The 19,677-nt window shown below is 35.3% G+C and overlaps 1 protein-coding gene across 1 annotated transcript in view; it reads right to left on the bottom strand.

The window, feature by feature from the left end:
* The window catches only part of LAMA2 (laminin subunit alpha 2), a 547,521-nt gene that overhangs the window by 371,942 nt on the left and 155,902 nt on the right, over positions 1 to 19,677 (bottom strand). The window contains exon 4 of the mRNA XM_063098359.1: positions 5,740 to 5,982. Coding sequence (XP_062954429.1) covers positions 5,740 to 5,982 — 243 coding nt within the window. The remainder of the gene's footprint in view (positions 1 to 5,739; positions 5,983 to 19,677) is intronic.

Raw genomic sequence — 19,677 nt, 5'->3', positions numbered from 1 at the left:
TGATGCAGTTAAGATTAAAGAGGCCAGAAGGAGGAGACTAGGTGTCTCCAATGATGATATGGACAGAGGCCAGCATTGAAGTTTGGATACAGAAGCTGAAGTCAAGGGCCAGGATATCCATTAATAGACCAATGAGGAATTTAACTAAGTTATCTTTCTGGTCTAAAATGATGTACTTTTCACCTGAAATATAATGTTTTAGAATGCTGTAAAAGTTTTGGCAAATATTTCCAACATTCTCTAGACAAGTAATAATGTAATAAACCTTAGACTCAGTAGATTTGGCATTAATCACCAAAAGATCATTTTCTATTAATGTTCTACACCTAAAACATCAACATTGCTGTTTAATTAGCATGTTACCATTGAGACATGTTTATTTCATAATGCCTTGTTTCATGGGTGGGACTTAAAAATACTCTAACTTTTCTTTTTTCTGACTTAAGTTTATATTTAAAGGATATTTTGAAGGTCAGCAAGAAGATAATCATTCAACACTTAGTCAAAACTATACCTTATTAATCACAGTAAGTATGTAGACACTGCTCTCTAAAACAAAAATCTATGTAGAAGTAAATTAAGACTTATACACCAGTAAAAAGGAAATACACAGGAGAGATGTACATATAAAAATAAATGAGTGACACAGTGAGAAAGCTGTGTCCTCTACCGTACTTTTCTTCAAAACTCAAAAGCCTAGTTTGATCATGAGAAAACATCAGGCAAACCTAAACAGTATTATTCTATAAAATATCTCCTAAAAATATCTTTTAAAACTGTCATAAAGGGCCGAGCCCGTGGCGCACTTGGGGGAGTGCAGCGCTAGGAGCGCGGCGACGCTCCCGCCGCAGGTTCGGATCCTGTATAGGAATGGCCGGTGCACTCACTGGCTGAGTGCTGGTCACGAAAAGGACAAAAAAAAAAAAAAAAAAAAAAAAAACTGTCACAGATCAGGGAGACACAATGACTAAATGCAACATAGATCCTGAACTGGATCTCAGAGAGAAAAAAGACATTAATGGTGAACCTAAGGAAACCTGAATAAAGTTTCTGGTTCAGTTACTAGTAATGTCCCAATGTTAACTTCTTAGTTTTGACAAGTGAACTGTGGTCATAAGATATTATCCTTAGGGTAGCTGGGTGATGAGGATATGGGGCCTCTCTGTACTCTTTATATTTATGGAAATTTAACATGATTCCAAAATTTTAAAAAGTGTTTTTAAAAAGCATATGCAATTTTCCTTCTGTTTATAGTAGATTATATAATTAGGGCCAATACTTTCAATGACCAACTAGACAAACTGGATAAAATATACAAACATATCTGTGTAAAAGCATCTGAGAACTATCAAGAGGCTAAACAAAGAATAATCTTCTCAGTATCAAGGAGAATAAAGATGTCTAGAGAGGTGAGTGGTATATTGTGACAGTTTTTGTCCTGTGGGCACTACCCTGTCCAGAGACATGGCTGAGAGACTGAGCCGCACTTTTGACAGCCTTTCTATGTTAGAAGGACAAAATTTGGATTCTAGACTTGTATGTACTTTGGTATATCCCACACATGTTGGCTTGGACTCCAAAGACAGGCAGCCTAGGAATGAGGGTAAACTGGAATTAAAGCAGCTGTCATTGGGTTACAGCACAGCTTTGAATCATCTGAGTATCCCAGGAATTTGAATCCCTGAAATTGAATTAAGATGATCCAGACTGCCACTGCCTGGCAGAAGCATCGGAAAATCCTCACAAGATAAAGGTAATATCCTAGCCCTCAAATTATATCTACATATACTTTTTCAAATATAACTTCTATTATACAAAGATAACCAGGCATATGAAGATGTAAGACAGAATAAAAAAGAATCAGCAGATCAAACAGATAATAAGACATATCCACAAAGGCCATATTTTAGAATTATCAAACAAAACTTGTTAAATAATTGTTATTTTCTGCTCAAGGACATAAAAAATAGAATATCGAAAATTTCAGTGTAAGCTATATTATTAAATTTAATTTTAATATAAATATAAAATTTCAATATAAAACTAGAATCTCTAAACTTCTATTTGAAAATAAACCATAGAAATTCTAGGAACTGAAAAATATAATAAATTAAATCAGGAATTCTGTGAATAGTTTCAAAAGCAGATTATACATAGCTGAGGAGAGAATTAGTCAACTAGAAGTAAGCCAGAAGAAAATATCTAGAATGAAGATGCAGAAAGACAAAAGGATGAAAACTACAGAAGAGTGTAAGATACACAGTGTATACAGTAAGAAGTTCCAAATTAGTTTTAATTAAAATTTATAGTGGAGAAAGAATGGGAAAGAAGCAATATTTGGAGAGGTAATAGCTATTTACTGAACTGAGGAAAGACATCACTCTGCAGATATATCAAACCAAGTGAATCCTAATTTAGAAAATAAAAAGGTATCACCGAGGGCAGCATTGCCCTACAGAGCCCTGTGGAATGATGAAAATGTTCTATCCTGCACAATTTCATGTGGTAGCCACTAGTCACATATGGTTACTGAGGACTTGAAATGTGGCAAGTGCAACTGAGGAACTCAATTTTAATTTAATTTGAATTAATTTTAATTTAAACAACCACATATGGATAGTGGCTATTGTATTGGGCGGTGCAGATCTGGACCATCATAGTCAAACTACTGAAAAGCAAAAACAAAGATTGAAATTTTAAAAGAAATCATAGAAAAGACACCCCAGAGGATGGTAATCAGATAGCCACATTCTCTACATAAACAATGTAAACCGGAAAACAATAAAATGTGCCAAAACAGAATAACTGCAAACCTAGAATTCTATTCCTAATAACAACATTCTTCAGCAATGGAGGTACATTATGTTATGTACCTAATTTATCACATAGGCCTTATTGAAGATGAATTTGCGTATTGGCCTTGACACTTTTGAGACACTGAGTTGTGGCTGATTTCCTTGAATTCTGAGAAGTTATCTTCTCAGTGTGGCCCCTTCCTCTCACCCAGGGGGATATTTACCACTTTCTGCACATACTTCTGTTGTAGCACTTATACTGTCATGTTTTATTCACTGGTTTATATGTTTGCTTCTCTTACTTGTCATTTCTCTCAGAAGTTTTGAGCATAAATAATAATTATTATTTCAGAGGTTATCCAAAAGTATACCATTTGAAAACTAAAAGCTAATGAGTAAGACTAAGGTTTATTTCACAGTCACTTGTCTAGGAAATGTTGGAGACAAGCATCCAAAACTTTTAGAATATTTCAAGTGTTATATGATATCCAAAACTATATTACTTTACAACACAAAGATGCCTTAGAAATATTTATGTATTAAACTAATTTATCTATTAAAGAAATTCAGTCACAGAGAGATTAATTAAACTGCCCATGGTCTCACAAAGAAGTAGAATCAGAACTAAACCCAGGCACTTCTAATCCCGTGAAGGTTTCCTATCCATGATATCTCAGAATTAGCACTCCTTCTGCTTATACTAGATCCAGCAACTTAATAGTTCCTCTAAACCATTTCTGAGTTTAGCAATTATCAACTTTTTAAAATCAACTTTTAGTCTTTACTAGAGTATGGAAGAAACATTGACCTGGCAATCAGGGGACCTAGATTCTTATCTCTATTACCAGTTGAGCTGGGAATCTTAGAGAATACTACGTGCTTTCTCTGGGTCTGTTTATTTCAAAAATTAACATATTCCATGAAGCAAGCTATATAAAAAGGGCAGATAGCCTAGAACAGGTCTGAATAATTCTTATTCTTAAATCCTATCATTCTATTTCAGATATTCTGATTTACTTTCTGTTCTTTGCTTTATCCACTTCCCTTTGAAACAAATATACATAAGCAAACATGTCTCAGAGAAAGTTGACTTAGTTGTTCTTAGTAGTCACCATCAATGAGTAGTTTTTACTGAATGTTATCTAGGAGTGAAAACAATATAGCCAGTTAAAGGAACAAACAAATAAACAAACATCTGTTCCACATTGACAGGTTGACATGGTCTAAAGGATGGAGATATACCATTAATGTAGGGAGAGCATGGTTGGGGGAATTGCATGTAACTTGCAAGTTACATATCTACCTAAGTTACATATCTACCTTAATAATTTTATATTACTCAACCAATTTCTCAATTGGATCATTTTTTAAAAGACAAAGAATAGTTTTTAAAATACTAGCTAATTATTAGTCCTGGGTAAACCAGTGTTTCCAGGATAAAAATAATAAAAATTCAACTCAAATATATTCTCTCTGCATTCCCTGCTACTACATTCTCAGGCCGAAATGGCCAGGAATTGGCGGTCTCTGGGCACGAGGCAGGGTGAACAGCTGTTTGACTCACTGCATTTGACTCCTTGTCATTTGGCAGATTGAGATCTCTGCTGAAAGCACCATTTGGAATGTTTTTCCCAAAACTGGTATTTTTGAACATGGAATGTGTAATATAGTGAGGCACTGCAGTACATTCATAGAATAACAGTGCCAAAAGGAAGTCTGATAGATTTATGTCAAAAACCTAACTTTCCCCCAGAAGTGTTTAGAGATAACCCCAGATTGGCTGGGTTGGGTAAGACAGAATGTGAAAATGGGTTTTCTGAAAATGTGAATATAAAAGATGATACTAGCTCCAGATGTACAGACTAGTGAGGAGAGAAAGTCAGACATGAGTATAAATGAAGACGTGCATAAGGAAGTAGAAGGTCGGCCACATATACTAAAGGGAAATAGGTTAGGAAAATACAATAAAGAGGCATTAGAGAATCCAAGAGGGTCACAAAGTCAAGGTTTTGTTATTTGTGTAATAATAATAATAGTAGTAGTAGGTATTATCATTATTATTATTATCATTATAACAGCACCAATAACAAAAATAGTTAATGCTCATAGAGCACTTAGTGTACATGCCAGCACTGTTCAAATACTTTAAATATAATAATTCATTTAATCTTCTTGACAATCATATGAGACAAGAACTATTATTATTGTTCCCAATTTATGGCAGACAAAACTGAGGCACAGAGAATTTAAGTAACTAGATCAAGAGCACACAGCTTGTAACAGGGAAGCCATGGTTTGGTTCTCTGGCTTAAAACTAATGAATGAGACTAAAATCTTAACCGCAGAATAAAAAACACTGCAAGGAAACAGAACATATTTGAATTAAGCATATAACCCAGCTTGCAAATAATTGAGAACCTGAGATTTTCTGTGCATTACTATTCAGCAAAGCCTGGCCAAGGGAAGAAGCCCCACTGTTAGCCCTATGTGATAACAGCAGAAACACATGCCAAGACTGACCGAATTCCTTTTTGTTTGGATCCTTCATATGGATAATATTCACAAATTCACCTCTTTTGTCTCCATCTTCAGACCAGAGTACACACAAACGTAAGGCTTCCTTTAAGGTTTCCAATCCTGCCTAATCATTAGCAATCCTCCTTATCCAGAAAGTCTCTTTATATGTAAAATCAATCATTGACTTTCCAACATAAGCCTATTTCCTCTTCTCTGATCTTTATTAGCGATGGGAGACACATGAAGGTAGTTAAAATTCTAATCACCTTGAGTTTTTCTTTTTTATTTAATAACTCATTTAAATGTACTTCTGCTAAATCCTATTTTAAAATCTCCCTGACATTAATTACAGATATACTCAAGTCTTTCTGACAGGCCTGTTTTGCCATCTTTAAATGAACTTAAATGGTGAGTTGTTTCATCTTACCTCTCCATTTTCTAAGGGGTGTATCTTGGAATAAAATGAAGTGCAGATGACCTCATCATCTTTGGCATATGATGGGGGTCCAGTGCGGGGATAAATATTGTAGAGGGTGAGGCACTCTGTGTCCGTCACCGCATGATACTGCCAGGGCTTGTATTCAACATCATCAAGAGAGCGTTCCAAAATCCAGTTTCCAGGCCGGGGGGAGTTAGCCGCTTTCACAATCACATAGGCAATCTGGAACACCTGGGGAAGAGGAAAAAACAGCAACAACGTGACTTTGAATTCCAAAGTATTCTCATCATTTCATGTCAAATACAAAGTAAATGCTACCATAGATTTCATTTCAGATTTCACTCTATAACCCTATTATGTTCTTTGAAATAATTGTATTATTACATGTTCATATTTAATAACTTTTTGCTGAGAAGAGATGTTTCATTTTGACAATGTGGCTTTAAAAGAAATGGGTAAAGACTCTATTTTTGTTCTCTAACAACTCATTGGCATCATTTTGCCTAATTTTTAAAGTTCCATTATAGTCATTACAACCTGAAACATTTATGGCATACCAATTTACTTACCTTACTGTGTTAGAGACTATAAAATATGAGTTAGAAATTCCATGTGTAAATAGTGCTTGATAGTTTAGAAAACATACTATTTATATCACTTGATCCTCAAAAAAGCACCATTTAGATGGAGTGAGTGAGGTGCAACAAAAACCACATAGGCACATTCCCATGTTCAAATTGTGGTCCCGGCATTTATGGGAACCTGGGAACATTACTTTTCCAACTCTTAGCTTCCTTTTCTGTGAATTAATGTCAATAATAAGCATACCACTGAGAGATAGTTTGGAGTTAACGAGATAATGTATGCAAAGTATCTGGTCAAGGACTTGGCAAATAAATACTCAATAAATGTCAATTCCTCTAGATCTCCAAATAGAAAATAATGGAGAAGAAATTCCAGTGATATGAAGACAACTGACTGAAACTGGAATGAATGAAATAAAGCGTTTCTGTACCTTCCCTATACAAGAGGTAAACATGTAAAAAAAAAAGAGAAATAAAGAAAGAGACATCATTTCTCTAAGTCAACAGAGTGACAATTGTGATGAATGTGGCAATCCTCCATTTCAAATCTGCATAGAATTTGAAGGAGTAAAAAAGAAATACTCTGGATGTTTTGTGATAGTGTCTTTACAATTGCAATCCAAAGTCCAAAAGAATAATCAAAGTCCAACAAACATTATTGAATGACATTTATGTGCCATGTGATGAGTAGAAAGATAAATTTTAAAAACTAGTTTAAATTACTGTCCCACCACTGATAGATTGATAGTATATTGTAAAAATGAGACATATGAAAAGTTCAATAACAATAATGCTTATGATATGTTCTTAATTAGTAAGTGCTAAGAGATATAGGGAGCTTGACAGCTCTAACCTCTGGGTGGTTGGGGTCACTGATGGTGCACAATTGGGATGACAAGCCCATTACAACATGATTAAAGGCCCTGCTGAGCTACAGAGGGAATCTTGAAAGAAATGTTCTAGAAATAAATTTTACCTACTTCATAGTTTTGACATGGGACCTTCATGATTACATGTATAATATCTATAGTATAGCCTAAGGGACTGAATTTGAAAATATGAAAAGTTGGTATTTAAGCAGCAATACAGGTGGCTCTGATGCTGGTCCTTTGAGATCTTTACTAGACTGTGGGCACACGTGTGTAGGGAGGCGGAAATCACAAGCCATAAAATGATTGAAAATAGGGCTGTTATTTGCCTTTTAGGCATACTTGTGGAAAAAAATCGTTGTTTAAAACATTGAAATAAATGCTCCTGTCCAGGTTAGCAAATCACTGCTGCCCAACCTCCCAAATGCCTCCTTCTTCTGAGACCATCTGATTAATGCCAGCATAGCAAGGAACAGCCAAGACATCCGTTCTGATTGGTCTGGGCTTTGACCATTGTGTTCTAGTATCACTGCAGGTGGGAAATATTAATAAGTTTATACTGACAAATATAAACTTATCAATATGAGCATAATTGCATATAGACATACATATCTATGTATGTGCATATCAATGCTTGAATAGCTTAGGCATTTGGGGTGAGGATACACATGAACATATGAAAGCTGTTACTTGTGCGGCAGGAAAATGAGGAATCAAGGAAAGAAGGAGGCTTTTACTTTCCATCCCATATTCTGCTATATTGTTTGTATGAGTGTTAACATAAATGTCTAACTTTTTGATAAAATTATTTTTAAAATAAGGAAAAATAAATATCAGAGAAAGGACAAAAGTCGGAGTAAGATAGAATATACTTCATCAACTGTTATCCAAAATACTTGCTATTTATGCATTTTTTTAGATGTTATTCATAAGCAATTATTTCTTTTAGGTAGTTCATATTCAACAATTCATCACATGAAACTTCTTTTAAAAGAAATTCACTGAGGAATGTGCCAATTGATTAATCTTCTGGAACGCAGAGACAGAGTTGTCTCAACTATAAAATACAAAATACTCTGGTCCTAACTGCTGGTAGTCCCACAGTATTACTGACAAGGTCTTAAAATGATAAAGAATATGAATAACTAAATTGCGGGCTCCTGGAGGGCAGGGCCTATAGCTTTTACGTCTTTAAAGATGCTACAATCCTTATTAGAATTCTTTTGGAACGGTGGGCATTCAATATTTATTAGATTTAGTTGAATAACCAAAATCACTGTAACATGCTACCATGTTACTGCTATTAATTTAACACTGGTGTTTCCTGTTTCTTTGAGCTTGAATCCCAGTCAACACTATCCTATTTTGTCACTTGCAGGCATACATTCCTTCGGTGTTTGCCCCATTATTTCTCTATGAACTAAGAAAACTACTTAAACTCTTTTACCCTCTGTTTCCCTATGTTTCTTTTCCAAAGTCACAATCATGGAAGAGATAATAAAATAATGAATACAAAATACTGCATATTCTTTGGAAAAGAGATCTATATAAATATTTTAAATTAGCATCTTTCCTTCCAGAAAAAAAAAAATCTCATAGAGATATTTTTAAAAGATAGAAAAAAAAAAAAAGAGAGGTAACAAAGCATATTAGAGACCACAGGGACTCAATAAGAAAAATAAGGATACACTGAGGTGACAGATAAAGAACTTTCCTTAGAAAGTAGCTTAGCAAGCAAACATAGGGAGAGGCCAAGTTTTCTTGGAACTACAATATGGATTTATGGCCTAGGAGCTTCTGTGTTGGCTCTGAAATAATAGATGAAAATAATGCATAAAAAAAGTTCTACTAGAAATCCCAAGATTCTTTCCATAATTCAATATAACAGCCAGCAGTAAGTGACATGGAAAAGCAGTCACTGCCTTAGAGAACATTAGAGGCGTCCCATTTCAAAACAATATTCTCCTTTCATTTATTTTCTGTGGATTCTTTCATATTCCATGCAAATTTGATTAAATTAGTTGGCATGTAGTTTTTGAATAAACTTTTTAAAATGTGCTAAATAGCATTATTGAAAAACACAATGGATAGTAGAAGTATTCTTTGAAGGCTTCAAAGAACAACTGAAAATTTTAACAATGATTTTCTAAGTATTCCAAAATTCTAATGCTGTATTAGAATAATAATGCTATCTATGCTACTTTTATTAACTGTGTCTTGTGTTTTCAGTACAAAGACCCTTCAAAATCAGTAATTATAACTTATTTCCAGATGAATAAAATCTCAATCTGTTGCAATCATGATGTGCAACAGAAAAAGCAAACACCCCTGTTACAAGAAGTACTAAAATGCTGTAACTACTAGGTTTCAATGAGCCTAAGATATCAACGCATGATACCTAAATAGTTTTTTGTTGGAGGACACTTTTTTCAAATTTGGTGACTGAAAAAAAAATCTGAAATAACTTTTAAAATAATACCAAATGTTTGAAATGTTACTGTAACAAAGGGAACTATTTCATATTCCATTTGTTACTCATTTAAATTGTTCGTCTAACAAAACACCATTTAATTACTTCACAATGCAGCATTGAATCATGTATTCCTTCTATATAAGAAGAGTATTCAGAACTTGATCTCATTTAGTGTAGAATTGGAGAATAGGGTCTTTCTGAAGTATCCTTCAATGAATTGGTAACATACAACAATCATCACATAGAGCAATGATCTCCCATCTTTTTCATATTGTGACTAAGACAAATTGATATTTGTAGAGCTCTAGGGTAAAAGAAGTCCTCACAGCTTGAAGTGAGCAACCTAGGAGCTTTGGCCACTTTAGATACTGCTCTGGAGCTGAATGTCTTAGCTCATCATGTCAGGAAGTGTGAAAACCAGAATCAATTTCTAGCACATATATTGCCGCATCTGAAATTTTTAAAAAATATCCTTCACGGAAAAATAAACAAATGGGATTATAGCAAACTAAAAAGCTTCTGCACAGCAAAAGAAACAATTAACAGAGTTAAAAGACAACCAACAGAGTGGGAGAAAATATTTGCAAGATATACATCTGACAAAGGATTAATATCCAGAATACATAAGGAACTCAAACAACTTTACAAGAAGAAAACAAGCAACCCAATTAAAAAATGGGCAAAAGAGCTAAGTAGGCATTTCTCTAAGGAAGATATACAAATGGCCAACAGACATTGAAAAAATGCTCAACATCACTCAGCATCCGGAAAATGCAAATCAAAACCACACTGAGATACCATCTAACCCCAGTTAGGATGGCTAAAATCCAAAAGACCCTGAACGATAAATGCTGGCGAGGTTGCGGAGAAAAAGGAACTCTCATACATTGTTGGTGGGACTGCAAAATGGTGCAGCCTCGATGGAAAATGGTATGGAGGTTCCTCAAACAATTGCAGATAGATCTACGATATGACCCAGCTATCCCACTGTTGGGAATATACCCAGAGGAATGGAAATCATCAAGTCGAAGGTATACCTGTTCCCCAATGTTCATCGCAGCACTCTTTACAATAGCCAAGAGTTGGAACCAGCCCAAATGTCCATCATCAGATGAGTGGATACGGAAAATGTGGTACATCTACCCAATGGAATACTACTCAGCTATAAAAACGAATGAAATACTGCCATTTGCAACAACATGGATGGACCTCGAGAGAATTATATTAAGTGAAACAAGTCAGGCACAGAAAGAGAAATACCACATGTTCTCACTTATTGGAGGGAGCTAAAAATTAATATATAAATTCACACACACACACACACACACACACACACACACAAAACAGGTGGGGGGGAAGAGGATATAACAACCACAATTACTTGAAGTTGATATGACAAGCAAACAGAAAGGACATTGTTGGGGGGGAGGGGGGGAGGGAGAAGGGAGGGAGGTTTTGGTGATGGGGAGCAATAATCAGCCACAATGTATATCGACAAAATAAAATTTTAAAAATAATAAATAAAATAAAATAAAATAAAAAGTAAAATAATAAAATAAAAATAAAAATATCCTTCACTATGCCTCTCAGGAATCCACTTTATCCCGGATTTTTTGTCCCCTGAAGAATCACAAATCTAGGAAATGCTATTAAAGAGTATTATGTTTTAGAGGTTTTACTGAGACTTTTGAGCATTATGACTTCTTAATGATGTAATAAGGCCATAGGACCTCTGTTTCCTATAGGCTGATCTCCATGAAAGCCATAAAAATATTAATGAAGACTACTCTCTGTGGAAGATGGCACTTCATCCTTCTCATTGGACTTGGCCTGAATTACTCTCTTGCATTTCATCTTTCCTACTCTCTCAAGAGAACAGCATGCAGCCATCTAGTTTCTGCCCAGTGTTTAGCTCTGCCCCTTCCCCACATTGCTGTGTGTGAATTTCAAATAGCAAATGAGTGTTCACATAACAAAACTGCTTAATTTCTGCAGAGGCTCTGCTATATTCTAGTAGGTGCTCTTGCCCATGTTATGAATTTTAACATTTCCATATGCTGCCATGCGATGCCCAGTATATTTTGAGAGATCATCTGTATTCTTTAGTCAGTGAGTTTGTCAAATTCTCTTATTTATCCATACAGGCATATTGACTTTCATAAAGTGCCAAGAGTTATACAATATCAGAACCAGAAAAGGATCACAGAAATCATGAGATCTGAAACTTAGTACCCAATGGAATAATCTGGGAAGCTTTAGAGAAATGCACACGTCTTTCTGTTTCAGTTGATGGATATAGTTCATGCAATTAAGAGTTCTTCCATTTGTGACCTCTACAGAGAAAATGAACAAAATAGAAACTAATAACAACAAAGAGAAAAGGATGAGGGGAGTTCAGCATTTTTCTGGAAGGTCCATGAGAGTCACTGATGAAAGAGAGCAGAGATCATAACCAAAAGTACTCAGAGCGGCTGTATCTGTACAGAAGTCCTAGAACCTCAAAGAGGCAGGTTTGATGGAAGCAGAGGTTAAAAGTGGGCTGAATAAAGGGAATCCATTGAAAGTCTATGTACAAAGAGGATCCACTCAAAGCCTCATGCTCATCTAGGCCATGCATATCCAGGCCAGGTATATGTCAGCAAAAATTTCTAAGCAATCTCAGAAAATATATGCTCACCATAATCTTGAAAATTCTCAGAAGAGATAATCATACATATTCTGATAATAAAAACTATTACCGGTCTTAAGTTTAAGTCCAGCTCCAACAATAAATGTTTTTAAATGATGCTTTAAATTTTAAAAATAACCTGAAAATATGTCCAATTATTGTTTTCTGGGTGAGTTTTGTGTCCCCTTTAAATTTACACTTACTTCAATAAACCTAGAATAATGTGGGGTGGGGGGAGCTCCATACTTCCTATCCTCAGGCAAATTCATTTAAAATAACTTCACACACTGGAATGATTTGTAATTGTCCCTCAATGATAATGTGCAGCCCACTTCTATGACCCTGTCTTTCCCGTCCCTGTCAAGTGTATACTACAATTGCTGAGAAAGAACTTACTGGAGTTGCATGTAAGCAAATGTGCCATTTCACCTCGGGGTAAGTGGCTCCCATGTCGCAAGAGAAACAGAAACACTCTGCCCCCAATTAAATCAGGTTTTTTTTAATACTCACATTAAACTCATGTGAAGTTAATACATTTGAAAATAAATTACTCTACCACCCCAGAATTCCTAAGAAACAGTAATCTAACCGGATGAGTAATGATAATCCTTTGAAGAGAAAATTTTCAATTATTTGTTGAAATTGTTTTCTAAAAGGGTTTAAATCAATGCCTAACTCTTCAAGAGACAGTGTTTGAAGGACTTCTCCATCTCTGCAAGAAAGCAAACCTTAACTTCTAGTTCTGAAAAATAACAGGAGTTAATTTTCAGCTCTCTCTAAGTTAATATATAAATGTAATGCAATTTCATTTTTTCATGAAAAATATTAGCTTTTTTTCCCTCTTACAGCTGGACAAGTTGATTACAAAGTTGATTTGGAAGAAATTTAACAAGCAAGAAAAGCCTAAGAGGAAAAGCGATAAATGGAGAGATATATCATTAAATGAATTTTTAAAAAGCAACCTGGAATAAATTGCTATAGTACACGGTATGCTTCATTTTACTAAGAAGGAGCTCCTATGGAAATGATGGGTCTATGGCCACTAATATTTATCAATGGACACTAAAATCCCCAAAAGAAAGACACCCAGACATTATCTGCAGTGTGATGGAAGCACATCTAGAAAGTGGTAGTGCCAATGAAAAGAACATGAACCAGTGCTAGTCTCTAAAGGAAGCTCTCAGTTTTCAAGGAAGACAGTAGCAGAGGAACACATAAACAGCACTACAGGAGGACAATTAACAAAATGCAGAATATGAGAACATCTACTGGACAAACAATGTGGTTTCTTCAAAAAAATAAATTGCAAGGAAATAAAAAATAATGAGGTTATAGATTAAAAGAGATTCAAAAGATATATCAAGCAAATGCAGTATGTAACTTCACATGCATCCTGATGAAATCAACCAACTGTCTGAAAAAGTTGGAAACCAGTGTGACAAATTTAAATACTGACTGGCTACTTGTTGATATTAAAGAATTAGTAGTAATAGATTAATTTTTAGGTGTGACAATGGTTTTGTTTACAAATGAGTCTTATCCTTCAGAGATACATTATGAAGTATTTATGGAGAAAGTGATACATACGGAATTTCCTTCCAAATAATCTAGGGGGTAGATTAGGATGTGAATAAGTTGAGAACTGATATAAGAGGGGCCATGAGTTAATTCTTACAGATGGATGTTGGGTGCATGTGGGTCCATGATATTCTTCTCTATACTGTTGTGTGTGTTTGAAAATTTTTATAATCAGAATAAAAAAGCTTACTAATACATCTCATTTATTATTTGTTTGTTAATAAATAAACAATTCCCTTTCACATAATGATATTACCACTACTGGTAATTTAGTGTTGGCTCTTAAAAGCAAACATTTAATGCATTTTCTTAATTATCTTGATAAATGGTTGACTCTGCTTCTTACTGTGACCACGTTGCATTCTGAGTTCAAGAAATATGTGTTAATAATTTTCTCAAATTAATTACCAACTTGAAAGGGCATTGTTGGCTGATAAGGTCTCAAAATTTCAGTCCAATCAAGAAAACTAGCAACATGAGCAAATGGAATCTAAACTGGGATGAATAAGGTCCTCCCACAGCTTATTAATGCATTTAGTAATCCATGCTTCATTAAATTGCAATCATTTTTAACAATCTTAGCTTCAGGGAAAATCCAGGCGAGCATCTTCCTTGTCTTGAGCACTGCCCTTGACATCTATTCTCTTCTTATTTGAAACCATGTATGGTTTCAAAAGATTGACCTGGCCTCCTGTGAGTAAGTCATTGGCACAGCATGGCTTTCACACCAGCTACTGGTAAAAGAGCAGGTAGGCTGCATTCCCCATAGAACATGACAGTCCTTCCAACGCAACCATCACAGAGCACTATATTGGTGTGAATCACAGGCAATCAGAAATGTGGCAGTTTAAAGCTTGCCTTCTAAAAATTATTCACCCTGGAGAAATACATAGCATTGTCTTTGTTTTTGTGCTTCTATAGTTACCAGGGCAAGAAGAAATTACCTGTTCTCTAATTTATGACATTACCGACATGAATGAACCACTGTAGTTCAAAGCATTTGAAGAATAGTAGCAAAGATGTGAAATGATGAGAAGGGTTAGAAATATAATGTTAACAGTGTAGAATAACAAATCAAAGACAGAATAAAACTTTTTGATCTTGGTTCATGAATTCTTTCAACAGATCAGAGTCACTTAACACGTACTCAATTTTAGCTATTACAAATGAAATAGCGTCAGCTATTTTCATGCTTATATATTGCCCTACTTTCTTGTCCTTCTCCAAGGACTTCCTTAAGAGTAGTCTGCACCCTCTGTTTCTTATTTCTTTATCACCCCTTCTCTATTTCATCCCTATTTCAGCCCTTCAGCCAATGCACCACCTCATCTCTATATTATAATCATCCTCAGAAGAGTTACCAGTGACCTGGTTGAAAAATTAATATTCTTTTCTACCTTCATCATCTTCAAAGTATCCACAGCTTTTGAGTATGCTGTTCTCCCCCTCTCTGAAACTCTCCTTCTCTTTGGAAAAGTAATATTTATTTATAATTTAGGGATTTTTTTTAAAAAAGAAAAATATTGTCCTAATACAACTCTGTGCCTAAAATGGATAGTGAACAACAAAGAAGAGGGAGTGGAGACAGAAGGTGTGTTCAGAAGACAGCCCCCACCTTCATTTCTCTCTGAGCCCTGCATGGGTGCTCCTGCTCTGGGTCTTTCTGAGTAGAGTTTCCTAAACAAAGGTGTGTCCCAAAGTTCTATTTCCTAATAATCTTTTCCTTTGGGAGAGTAACATTTTTAGTGCCTATCTTTTGCCAGGCACTTCATCATACAGAATTTTGTTTCTGTTAACAAGAACTCTAAGACATAGGTAGTAACTGATTAGAAAATTGAAATGAGAAAGGCTAGGTGTAGTGGAAAAAATAATGACTCCTCAAAGATGTCCATATCTTAATTGTTGTAACCTGTGAATATGTTACCTTATATGCCAAAGGGGACTTTGCAGATATGATTTAAAGGCTTTGAGATGGGAAGGCACACCTGGATTATCCAGGTGGGCTCAATGTAATCGCAAAGGTCCTTAAAAGTAGAAGAGAGAGGAAAAGAAGAGATCGGTCTGATGTACTGTGAGGAGGACTCAACCTGTTGCTGGCTTTGAAGATGGAGAAGCCAAGGAATGAAGGTGGCCTGTAGATGCTGGAAAAATCAGCGAGACAGATTCTCTCCTGGAGCCTCCAGAAGGGAACTCAATCCTGTCACAACTGGATTATAGCCCAGTGAGACTTATGTCAGACTTCTAGCTTATTAAACTGTAAGATAATAAATTTGTGTTGTTTTAAGCCACTAAGTTTGTGGAAATCTGTTATGGCAACAATAGAAAATCAATACACTAGGTAACTTCTTCTACTTCACATGACCAATCTGTTATAGAGCAAGTTTATAAACACAGTTTTGTCTATTTTTGCTTTTTTGTAATAACTTTCATGTCTATGAATATTTCAACTAACTTCTTTAGACAAATATTTTCCACATCTCAATTTCTAACTTAACCACCTTCTCACATCCCATTTTATATTTCAAGCTAACAACTGAACATCTCTGAATAAAATCTCATTTTGCTTTGTAATGAAGCAATTTTTTCCTTATTTTGACATTAAAACTAAGTTATAAGTTGCTAGCAGTAGAAACTATAGAATATTCTATAAATGTCTATTAATGTTTTATATATTATAATGCCCAATTATCTTTTAAGTTCCATTGAATGGGTGATCAAAAACAGAATGCAACCTCTGAGATGATTCAGAAATCTGAAATGATTTCTACAAATACCTGAAGGGTGAACTTACCTAACCACTACACAGCATTAATAAGTACAGATGACATCGCCCTTCCTGACAGAGGGAAAATTCTACCAAAATAACCTCCTTAAATATTTCTAAATCACATACTCCCCCTCTGAAATGAAAATTTGCAAAGGAGAGCATTCTGCTACAGTTTGTCAAGCTGGTCTTTACCCAAAATTTTAAAGAGGTGACTTCACCTGCCAATGAAGTGTGAAGAGTATAAATGAAATGAAAAATGAGAAGGTTGCGGACCCTGATGCCATTCTAGCTATGATTGAAAAACAAAGACAGGAGATGACATTCATGTAACCATACAGATATTTTCTAAAGATTGAGTGCCAAAAAGTTAACAAGAATTTCTGAAAGACTACCATTTTAAGAGGACATGTTATAAAATTCTTACGAGAATCACCTTGCAAATTCTTTGCTTTGTGTATTCTGCCTAGATTTCTCCTGTTTCTTTTTGAGTTAGAAAATCATAAAATTATAATTTAACCGGTGATGTTAAGTAAAAAATGATTTATGAAGGGGTGAGAACTGGATGTCTGAAGCTCCAAAAGGATCCCCAGAACACACAACACGGAGAACTCTGTTCTCTCACTGCTGTCTTCAGAAACAAGTGTTTTGCTGTTTGCAAGACTGACTGCTCGTGGACTTTCCAAAGCTCTCCACATATGCCTAATTGGTTGCGTGAGAGTAAAAATTTATTTTTTAACCTCACTGCTAGAGAAAATCAAGGCTGTCTAGTTTCCTCAAACTAGGACTCATGCTGGAGGATTTAAAAAAAAAAAAAGCTTTAAAAGTGACATTAGAACAATTTTCTAATGCTAAAATCTTTCCAATTCAATGGGTTATGAATATCACAAAAAGTCATAATTGTCACTGTTCCAAAGAAGAGCAAATAATTTGGGGGCACTTTCTGCGGTGCCAAGTGTCCTGTTCTGAGCATTAAATCATCCCTTCACATGATTAAATTATGTAACCCTAGAAAAACCCTCCACACACTTACATTTAAAGTAAGACAAAATGTTTCACTGAATTCTGACTCTAAAATCACCACCCAATACAACATTGAGTCACAACATTCAGAGACAGATTTTAAAGAACACATCTTTGGGAAATAAAAGTATTTCACCAGTATGGAATCAAGCTCTACTTCATTTGTGATACTCACAGCATAAAACGTAATCCATGGGGCTTCCTGAGCAGTCCGAGTACAATTACTTAACAGCAAATGGCAAAGCTGCAAGATCATCAATGGTAAAATCTGACCATATAAACTGAGTCCATCTAAACAGCAAAAAAGGGCTTATAGCAGAACACCCATGTGATTCGACCATCAACATATGGAAGGATAATTGTAAACAGAGATACCATGAAAGAACTTTAATGATGTGTTTCATTATGAAGACAAGACTGTTAAACCTAAACACACAGTGGATGGTTATGAAATAACTGCAGCTATTAGCAAAGCCTCATAAGAGGTATGGTGTATGGAGGCTTGACTTTTCTTTCTCTAAGCTTTTTGTCTGCAGTGAGTATAAGAATGGTATTGCAAACAGTGACCATCAGCAGCAGGTAGTAAATACAGCCACTTGTTGAAAGCCGACTTTACATACATTTTGTGTGGAGGGGACTCTGTCATTGTTTGCCTCTTCGGCATAATACACTCTGAAGTACCATCACTGATAGAAGTGAGAAACAGAAGCATGACTATTAAACCTCCTGAGTTAACCTTTTTGTGTCTAGGTTAAAACTTTAAAATTAGAATACTAAGCAAAGGTCATGATTTGAACTGCAGATATTCTTGACATGAAGAACATTTTAGAAATGCTTCAAATGCTTAGAGTACACAACATACTGAACTAACTTCAGATCAATTTTTGCAGCCTGAACATTAATGTACTTATTTAAATATAAGCATGATAAATTTAAATGTCTACATTCTCAATAATCTTCTTAGGGATGTTTAAAAGAGAACATTCAAATGGGGACTGGGGTGACTTCTCAATTAAGAAGGGTGTAAAGGGCAGTTGTACCTGCAGTCAAGTCCACTTTGGTTGGTATTATTCTCACCTTTGTTTTCCAAGATTCCTATTACAGATTCTAATGTTCTAATGTTAATTTTAAAGACCCATGGAGCAATATATTAATTAGTTCACTGATTCTTTATTTTACAAATATTACTGAACAACACATTATTTACTGTGCCAGCCTTTAACCTAGGTGTTGAAATACAGTGGTGAAGATAAAGTTGCTCTCTCACAGGGGTTGTATATTCTAGAGAAGCAGGCACTTCACCAGTGGTGTGGTGGAGCCAGCTTGCACCAACTTTCAAAAGCCAGTTGTGTTTATATCTTCTCAACTCCTTGTTCCAATGACATCCTATGTCATTGCTAACTTGAAATCAGTCCAAATGGGAGTATTTACACAATGGAAATTGGTTAACACTCTAAAACACAGCTTTTTTTAAAAAATCCCCTGGAAAGCCAGTTGTTAAACATTTGCCAGAATTCCACTGCAATGACAAACAAGGTAAATGAATAAGTAATGACATTTTAGGTAGAAGTTTCTATAATAGATCGTGATCAGGGAAGTATTTTCTGACAAGGTGACATTTGAGCAGAGACATTAGTGACTCGAGGGATGAAGTCAAGTCAAGATCTTGGAAAAGACCATTTAAGGTAGAGGAAACAGCAAGTGTAAAGAGCTTGATGCAGGAATTGGCTCATCCAAGAAAGCCAATGTGGCTATAATGAGATAGGAGCAAAAGATTGTGTTCGGTTATGATGGAGAAGCACACAGGGGCCAGGTCAGGTAAGCTATACAAGATGTGGTAAGGGGTGTGGGTTTCAGTCTGCCTATACTGGGATGCCACTGGAGGATTTCGAGCAGAAGAATAATGAGACCTAATGTATATTTTTAACAGATTACGCTGTCCGCTGTTTGGTGAGTGGGCTATGGAG

The sequence above is a fragment of the Cynocephalus volans genome, chromosome 5, assembly GCF_027409185.1.
Source record: "Cynocephalus volans isolate mCynVol1 chromosome 5, mCynVol1.pri, whole genome shotgun sequence".
Classification (NCBI taxonomy): domain Eukaryota; kingdom Metazoa; phylum Chordata; class Mammalia; order Dermoptera; family Cynocephalidae; genus Cynocephalus; species Cynocephalus volans.
Note: the sequence above shows the minus strand (reverse complement) of the source record. Positions and strands in the feature narration are given on the sequence as shown.